General features: G+C 34.6%; 1 protein-coding gene across 2 annotated transcripts; it reads right to left on the bottom strand.

Moving 5' to 3' along the window:
- Positions 1–1713: 1713 nt before the first annotated feature.
- LOC112027895 (peroxisomal (S)-2-hydroxyacid oxidase GLO4) lies at positions 1714–8532 on the bottom strand. 2 transcript variants are annotated; one of them, XM_065761520.1, is made up of 12 exons: positions 8218–8532; positions 7290–7438; positions 7082–7206; positions 6952–6998; positions 6805–6882; positions 6566–6690; positions 6310–6367; positions 5441–5503; positions 5061–5130; positions 4485–4618; positions 4145–4249; positions 1714–2538 (listed from the first exon to the last, which is right to left on the bottom strand). In XM_065761520.1, the coding sequence occupies exons 1-12, from the start codon at positions 8278–8280 to the stop codon at positions 2359–2361; spliced, it is 1197 nt and encodes a 398-aa protein (XP_065617592.1). In that variant the 5' UTR covers positions 8281–8532; the 3' UTR covers positions 1714–2358. The 2 variants fall into 2 exon arrangements, with proteins under 2 accessions (XP_065617592.1, XP_023916302.1); XM_024060534.2 differs by having other exon boundaries at positions 4485–4585; positions 8218–8527.
- Positions 8533–9425: the final 893 nt, after the last annotated feature.

Below are 9425 nucleotides of genomic sequence, written 5' to 3'. Positions count from 1 at the left end.
GTATATAACTTAAGGGGAGAGTTAGTTTAAATATTTATTGTTTTACTGTTTTTCTGTCACACATGCGTTTATGCATTTGTTGAGTATTTCAAGAAATACAGGTTGATTCAATTAAGCTGCTGTCTACACTTGCAACTGATGGATAGTAGTTAGGATTGGATTTGTTTTGTAAAGGGCTTTCACTTTGTACACTTTGAGCTTTTACTTGTGTTTTGTCACGGATTGCCAAATGGGGAGTTTGTTAGGTTCTAAAGACTTAGGATTTCATGTATTTAGAACTCTAATATGTATTGTTGGCAAACTATGATCAAAACAAGTTATTTAGTTGTGTTTAGACTTGCTCAAAGTAGTGTTGTTTATGTAAAGTTGGAATCGAGCTGATGCAGAATTCACTATGCATCTCGGCCTGGCTCGATTGATTGAAGCTTAGGCTGCAGTTTTTCCAACTTAGACCTAACTCCTAAAACGTTTAGGGTTTTATGTTTTTGCCCTAGGTATATAAGGCAAACCCTAGCCACATTTTAGAGGTTGCTCATATTGCTATTTTGTGTAAATCTCTTGTGAGATCTAGAGGAGCTTTCCTTTACACAAAGCTTAGGGTTTTCAAGGAGGAGATGTTATCTACACCTTGATGATCAACTCAGTTGCTGCCATTGGAACTTAAAGATACACAAGTGGGTGTGCTTGTACTTGCTGGAAAATCCAAGAAAGAAAGAGTCCGTAGTCTCGGAGCTTACACGTGGTCGTGTCAGTAAGTTCTACTAGTGGGTAGCAATAAGAAGTCGAGCGTGGGGGCTTGTACGTGTTATTGTATGAACTTCGATTCTTTCAAGATAGTGGATTCAAGTTTACCTTGAGGATAGCTAGGTCAAATCCTCCCAAGGTTTTTACCGTGTGGTTTCTTAGTTGTAGCAAAATAATTTTTTAAAGTGTAAATAGTGCTGTGGAATCCAAAAATGCATGGGTATGCACATTTTGCTGAGTTTGGTGGTCCCATGAATAGTGTCGTGGGACGCTAAAAAAAGGCCAAACGTAGCTGAAATGCGCATTTAGTGCTATCCAAACTCACACATAATGTATTATATTTCATTGAAAAAAAAAAAAAAACTTAAGGAATTAAAACACTTTCAAAATAACAAATGTTGATAGCTAAATTTAGAAAATCTAATATATTGTATTAACTATAATTTGTTAGAAAATAATCAAATCATTTTAAGAAAAGTTGGAACTAACACTTTATAAGTCTCATTCACTATTTTCATTTTTTTCACTTATTCAATTTTTTTTTTTTTTTTTTTTTTTGGGTGCGCATCATGCCAGTATGCAACTTGTAAATCATAACACAATACATACCTTACAAATAGTAAAGCGAAACCTTTTAAAGTATTATTCATTATTTTTATTATCATTTTTATATAAAAATGGTAAATATTTATTCATAGTCCCTTTTCACATATCCATACACATAATATCTACAATTGCATGCACGATGTACCCATTTTAAAACACGAGAAGGTGATGTCTTTACTTGAAAATGGGATGTGTACGAAAAATGTGAAATAAGCTGTGTGAGACAATCCCTACTAAAAAAAAATGTTGGCTTACACAAGGCTGAGTTTTTTTTTTATTTTATTTTTTTTTTTAACTTTTGAAGAACTACATGTGACCGAATTAATTTTACTTTTAGGATATAAATAAGATCGGTCCAATTGATTAAAGAATGTAATCAGTTTGGTGCTACATTCAGGGTCTGTTTGGATACAGCTTATTTTTGCTGAAACTGAAAACTTAAAATATTGTAGCAAAATAATCTTTAAATGTGTAAATAGTGCAGTGGAACCCGTGAACAGTGCATAAACAGTGTATTTTGTCTCCTGCACAGTGAATCTATGTGCATGAACAGTCGGTTACTATTCATATACAAAAAAAAAAAAAAAAAAAAAGGCAAATACCACCTTCCCTTATTAAATGAAGTGGAAAGTCTTCACTTAGTAGTCGGCATTCTATAAGCGACTTGTTGAGTCTACGAAGCTTTTCTTTTTGTAGTCGGCTCGTAATGCATCCCTTCATTTGCTTGCCTCCTTCCAACTCAAAATGCTTGGCCTCCTGCGCCAAGTCGGTCTTCTAGACTCGGCTTCGTCCTAGAAGCGAAGCTTCTATGACGAGTCGCTTCTCTCCTTCTCTACTCTCTCTGGTGGAGAAAGCTCGAAGAGCTTACGGGTGAATATAAAACGTGAATCCAAATGCTACCTTAGTATGCAACGCAAAAAGTTTAATTGACTTAGTCTCATATACAATTAAATTAATGATCTCAATCATTTTTTGTCCAAGATATTGTCCTAATGCTTCAATATGTTATTAAAGCATTGCATGGAGTCTTTCATGCACAGTCCTCACATGGCGTCTAGTAATGTCCTTCACACTAGGACAGCCAGATAATGCCATGGTGAGCTCCAGTTCATCCTTCAGCATTTGGATGATTTGTCTCACCCCATATTCACCCTTTGCTGCCAGACCAAATATAACAGGTCTTCCAATCTGCAATAGCATATATAGATTACAATAGACTTAAGATTAAGAATCAAAATAAAAGATTAAAAAAATTCAAGGGTTTTTTGATTGGAAAACACTGGTTGTGGCTATGATTAACAATTTCCAGATTTTAATGCACCCCAAATACCCTATTCCTAATTTATCTTTTGTAATATATTTGTTACGAGTGTGTGTAAGTGTTGAGTCCCAAATCAAGAAAAAGTAAAGAAAATGAAAAGATGATATCCATAGTTGGGTCCAAATCCATTTGTTAGGTTCTAAAGATTTATGATTAAATGTTTAGAGTCTCAATTTGTATATGTTGGCAAACTAAGAAAAAAAAACATGTCTATAATAGGTGTTAGACATTGTTCAAAGTGTTTCAAGTCAATCTCAAGACTATTCAAGCTGTAGGAAAAAGAGTCATTTTTTATGAAGCTCGATTGATCGAAAGATCAGGCGCGGCCGATCAAAAATCGCAGAAGAATAATTTCTGCAGAATTTTAAATCAAGCCCAAACCCGTGAAAAAGTTTAGGGTTTCAGTTCAACACTTCTAAGTATAGAAAGAAAACCCTACTTGCGTTTTGAAGATTCTTGGAAGACTTGTGAGTTACTCTTATGAGATCTGAGAAGTTCTGTACCTTCTAACTCTACAAATGTCTAGTAGAATAAGATCTACAATCAAGTGCCGGTAGAATCTAGTTGCTGGAAGATTAACAAGCTGTGATTTGAAACCTTTGAGTGAGATCTCAAAGTCAAAAACGTGGGAGTTTGTGTTTTGAAAATCCAAGAGCGAATGAGTTCGTGGATTCAGAGCTTGCACGTGGTTGTATAAGTAAGTTTCTACTAGATGTAGCAATAGATTTAGGATTAAGTCTTTTGTAAAAACTTCAATTCTCTTATAGTAGATTTGTTTCACCTTGAAGATAGATAAGTTAAGTCCTCTCCAGGTTTTTATCTTGAGACAGTTTATTTCATTGGTTTTCCTATGTGATCATATCGGTGTGTTCTTTATTTTTCCGCTGTTGTGCTTGATATGATCTCTCTTTGTTTAATCTAGATCTCATAATTAACCTAGTAATCACTTGGCTAATATTTTAGGTTAAACAAACTACTTTTAAGGGGTCTAAACAAACAAACACCATTGGCTTTAGATTTACGGGTTGGAATGGGGTTCCAACATGTGTATTGAGAGGATCTTAGTAGACTCTCTAGTTGTCACTCCCACAACAATATCCAATAGTACTCTAAGAGTATTTCAATGATCCGGATATTCAACTTCAGCAAGGTTTTGTTTAATTACTTTTTCACATGCTAGTTAGGCACAAATTGCTTAAGCTCCCACCCAAGCATTAAGCTGAGAAAGAAGGATAGCAATCTAGCAGCACAGTACGATAGAGCTGTATCTCCAAAAGGCATCAGTTGGCTGCACAGACTTCTATTGACACTTGAGAATCACAACAACAACAATTACACTGGTGCATGAGTGTAAAATATACATGGTCTATTGTGACATCAATTACGTGCTCAACATTGCATATGAGCAAAAAGAGTGTAAGAGGAGATTTTTATAAATTACATTAATTAAAGAGTTTGGGGTAGAGAGCTTACAAGGACGGCTTGTGCACCATGGGCTAATGCCTTGAAGATATCTGTTCCTCTCCGTACTCCTCCATCAAAGAAGACAGGAACTCTTCCTCCGACAGCTTGAACCACCTGCAACCGCAAGGTAAATATGTATCCTCAAACATGTATGCTAAGCTTGTTGATTGAACTTGCCATGCTAGAGTATATTAGTAACTAGACACAGATCCAAACAGAAATTCAGGATTTCATGAGATGTGCATTTCCTATATTAAAATGCTTACAATTCCTACAATTGTTATGTTGTTGAGGATGTCTTGCTACCATATTATCACCAAAAAAATTTCACTAATTAATAGAGACGCACCTCTTCCAGAACATTAATAGTTGCATCCGTATAATCGAGTTGGCGAGCTCCATGATTGGAGACCATAATCCCTGCAACACCTACTTCTGCAGCCTTTATTGCTGCAAATAGTATCACGTCAAGTGTTAAGGATACTTGAGATGTTGAACAGCAGGAAAAAGAATGCTATGAATTTCTGGGATCAGAGTAAACTATCAAGAGCACCTAATGTAGTAGAACTTACATGGACTAAAATAAAAATGATTAACAGAGACGATAGAGAAGGTAATAATAGGAAAGAGAAGATTACTCAGGATAGACAACAAGGCTCCTATACTATAATTTCCAAAGGTAAAAAAAGGATTTAAGGAGTTTCCTGTATGAGTGGAATTTTTTTCAATTAAAAAAATAAAATCTTATAATGGTTACATTTTGAAATTTAATGGGTTAAAATATTAATTATAAATGACTGAATTTTTCACTGGAGGGTTAAAGTTTTAAAAGGCTGATAAGGTTCTTCCTGTTACTAAAGGGAGGGAGAAAATCGGGAAGAAAAAGTAAAGAGATGGAAACATCCAAAGTAAAGGTTTGTCTTACCATCTTCACCAGTAAGTACTCCCTTGATGAGAATTGGCATGTTTGTAATTGATTTTAACCATTCTATGTCCTGCAGATGTTGTAATTTACTAATTAAACCATGGTTCTAGAGTGCTGCCCAGCCTACACTAAAATTAAAGAGTACAAAATATGACCATTACAGTAGTATCTTTTAGATACTTATCTAGTGAAATGCAACTAATTTGCATATATCTCGTTGACTTAAGTCATGTCAATGAGACTTTAAAATCTCTCTTTCCCTAATCTATGCTTGGTCCCTGGTAACTAAACCATGAGACTTAGCCAGTTCGTCAGACTAAAGTCCTGACATATTTGAAAAAGCATATCAAAAGGTAATCTACTTCGTTGCTGGTTTATACCTTCCAACAAAGGGAAGCATCCATTGTCTCCTTGGCATAAGCTTCTAAGTTTGAGCCATTATCCTGCAGAAGTTTAGTTTCTGAACAGTTATAACAATTTTAGTCCCAAGTCTGAATAACCAATTGCACTGCCACAGTACACATATAGGCAGTACGCAATGAAGACTTGAGGTTGGTAAATGATCAGAAACTTTTATTAAACAAAACATACAGTTATGATTTAACAATATGACACTGTCCTTGGCGGAAATTTGTTATATATTGTGACGTCTACTCCATTGTAATCTTAAGGGTTACAATACACAGAAGTACATCATAGATGCATTTCTCTATTACATTCTCAAATCTAAAGATAGTTTGGGCAAACGAAGAAACTGTGCCATATCCCACATTCGGATAATTGGTGATTAGTAGTGAACTGTAAATCTCAGATTACATGTAGTGATGAAAACAACAATAGAATTCAAAAGAAAAATTAAAAAGATGAAAGATTTATAAGAAAAATGATAAAAACAACAATAGAATTAAATTGGAAAAAAAATATATTTGTTCACATTGTGAAATGAAGGAAACATATTGAGCGTGCATTTTGAGACATACACATTGTGTACCTTGTATTTCGAAATAATTCATATTGATAGACACAGATAGTGTTACATAAAGCACTTCACACTGATCGCTTGTTTTTTGTATGACAATGTTCAGATTAATGGAGGGTTTTTTGGCTTATAAAAGGATGCATGATATGGTACAGTTAAAGCAATGTATTTTTCTTAAAGAAAATATTAGACAACTTGGTAAATAGAATAACCTCATCATTCTAAGCTGGCATATTTAGATTCAAAAGTATGGAAAACTATTCCACTCACAGAATCAGCTTCAATTGATAAGAGACCCTCAAGATTCTTCAGTCGAGGTGCAACCATTCTGCAGGAGTTATTACAGTTATGCATTAAATGAGATGCATTTGACATAACTCATTGCATTGATATGAGAGAGCAATAAATAAGATATCTTTGGTATTAGAGTTCAAATGTCAATCCGGTCCCCTTTTATAAAAGCAGCTATGCCAAACTTTGAAGGCAATTATATTATAGAAGGAAAAAGAAAGAGATGATATTTCACTTGTTCTTTATGTCTGCCTCCCTTCGACCGAGTCTGGGGGTATCAACAGTCAAAACAAGAGCCTTGTATCCATTTCTCTCGGCTCTCTGCACCAACACAGCTGCTATATCTCGCTTCTTGTATACCTACTCACAAAGGATTACCAAATTCAGTGTGTGTTTCTACCTAATGAGATAACATATGAGGAATGTATAACAACAAAAAATTGAAATAATAAGAGATCAAGAATAATTTAGTACATATAATTGAAAGAACCGAACAGCATTGCATCCAGAAGCAACCTCCTCTACAGTGCAAGACGAAGTAAAGGATAGAACCTACATTAAAATATAATTCAGTGTGCCAGCACCCTGTGTAAGTATGAGCTCAAATCATTGTTTCAATACCATTATGGTTTTACACGCAGCGGCTGCTCGGGCGGTGGCAACCTCTCCTGCAACAAAACAGCAAGTAACATAAGCTTTTGATAGGGGGAAAGGAAGTATCAGCTGAGGACTCTTCCTAAAAGATTTAGACCTTCAGGGTGTGCCAACTTATGCAAGGCAGTTGGAGCAATCAGAATTGGTGCTGAGATTTTGTTCCCCAATACAGTAGTTGACATATCTATTCTGCTTACATCCACAAGAATTCTAGGCCGAATCCTGAGAAAGCCACAAAAACTGAATAGATAATAAAATGCCATACCCATTTTGCTCTATTAAGATTAGAAGGTTTAGTATGTTACATGATTCTATGAAATGCTTCCACATTCTCTTTTAATGTGTACTGATCCTCAGCTCCACCAGCATAAAAATCATAGTACATTTTTGGAAGGACTTCCCTAGCCAATTCCTGGAACTCATTCACATTTACTGGTTCACCTACCATTTTATCCTGGAAACATGGACATTTTTTCAATTTTTCAATAATCTGTTCCTAGAATAAATCTGAACAAAGATCAGAAGCACAAACTATGATAGACATATTAGAAGGCTATGGCATGTTTGGACCTAATTGCAAAGATTTCCTAAAGGTGACACTTGGAACAATGGCATTTACCTAGAAGGTCACGAGGTTTGATGTTTTGTTTTAAGAACCATGCTTATATCATGGACTAAAACAATCCACAAGAAAGTATCTGAATACAATAAAAGGCATCATGTTCTTGATCCAAATCCTCTTGTAACAGTTCATTGTACAGTAAAGCTATACTTGGATTTAAATACATGCACATCTAATACTTTTGGGTCCTTCTAAACGCTCCAAACCTCTAATCTCTTACCCTTTTTCCCAAAACAGCTTTTGAAATTTCAGTCCATCATTATAAATGGATATATCACCAAAACCAATAATATTTTAATACATGAAACACAACTGGGAGACAAACTCAATTTTCAAGGGATGTCCAAATATGCTTCTAGTGTACATAATAAGTAATAACACACAGCCACTGGAAGTTACTAAGTGTCCTTAAAAATCAAATTTGCAAGCACACCATCCACTTGGGAAATCTTATTGAAATTTTAGCAGCTCACAGTCACGCCCAATATGTAAACCAATCAATATGTAAGCCAATCAATAGTTTGCTTTGACCCAATAAACATGATGTGATGAGCCAGTTAGATACTAGTGTAACTTTACAAGACAATAAACTTGGCCTTAGTTAAGCTTACCAATGAGAGCTGAAAACCTTTGAAGATTACACAAACTGGATAGCCAGAGCACCTTCTAAGCATGAAGATTGACTAGAAGGTTAGTTAAATCAATATGTATAGGCCAGAAAGGCAGAAACATGTGAAGCAGGATATCAGTATATTGTATGTTAATTAGAGGGCCATCTTTGGGTGCTTTTTTTTTTTGAGAGAAACAGCAAACTAAACACACACACACACGGGGTAAGGGGAATAGACCTTTAATATCACACAACTCACAGTATACAAAAGCCGGTAACTCTTGAATACTGTGTGAAGGCTTTAAAGGGGAAACTAGACACCTAGACGACCGATGTGGGACTAACCCACTTGATTCTTTTTTGTGAGAAACAGCAAACTAAACACACACACACGGGGTAATTGGGTGCTTTTGTTTGTCCATATTGACAAAGTCAATTATAATTATCATTTTGTAGCATGATTGATTGAACAGGAAAGTGATATGACAATGGCAAGGCAATAAAAAAAAATTTTAATCCAAATAGAGGAAAAGTAGAGGACAAATGACAAATGCAGTAGTAATAGAATGAGTTGTAACAGGGATAGAAACAAAATTTCACAACATTTTTAAATTTGCCAATCATTTCAGACGTGGGCTATTAGAAAAAGTAAAAATTTATCTATTTATATCAATCAATCAATCAATATCAATATATATATATATATATATAAGCAGAGAATTTGTGTAAGAGTGCATGAGGTCTTGTCAAGTGACACTCTAATTTTGCATTTAGTCCTTTTTTACCTCTTTCATTAAGTTTTTTTTTTTTTACTGTTACCAAAAAATTCACATTAACTTATTTTAATGTTATCTCATTAATATCTCATTAATTGCCTAAGTTTACATAACACCTTTCACTATTCTTCCTGTCTTTTAACATACCCACTGTTTTAATTTTTTTTTTTTTTAAAAGTAAGGACTCTAGAGAGAGATAGAGAGATACAAAAATGTTGTAGATTATTAAATAAAATGCACTATTTCACTATATATTTCCAAAATAAAAGATCTGAGACTTACAAAACTTTTGAAAGAGAGAGAAAAAGATCTAAGAGGTCACCACCTCCGTTAAGACATCAAAACCCCTACAGGTAATTTTTTCCCTCTTTAAGTTAGGAGCTTAAATATGATTTAGGTTTAGGTAATTTGGTTGGTTAGTTTTTGTTTTGAG

The sequence above is a fragment of the Quercus suber genome, unplaced genomic scaffold (genome assembly GCF_002906115.3).
Source record: "Quercus suber isolate HL8 unplaced genomic scaffold, Cork oak 2.0 scaffold_417, whole genome shotgun sequence".
Classification (NCBI taxonomy): Eukaryota; Viridiplantae; Streptophyta; class Magnoliopsida; order Fagales; family Fagaceae; genus Quercus; species Quercus suber.
The sequence above is the reverse complement of the archived record's forward strand: the minus strand, read 5'-3'. Positions and strand labels throughout refer to the sequence as shown.

Coding starts and splice junctions, on each gene's coding strand:
- LOC112027895 (XM_065761520.1), bottom strand. CDS start 8,280: ATGCTTAGAAGGTGCTCTGGCTATCCAGTTTGTGTAATCTTCAAAGGT. Junction 6,691..6,804: donor TTCGGTTCTTTCAATTATAT/GTACTAAATTAT, acceptor CTTTGTGAGTAG/GTATACAAGAAGCGAGATAT. Junction 5,131..5,440: donor ATGCTTCCCTTTGTTGGAAG/GTATAAACCAGC, acceptor CAACATCTGCAG/GACATAGAATGGTTAAAATC.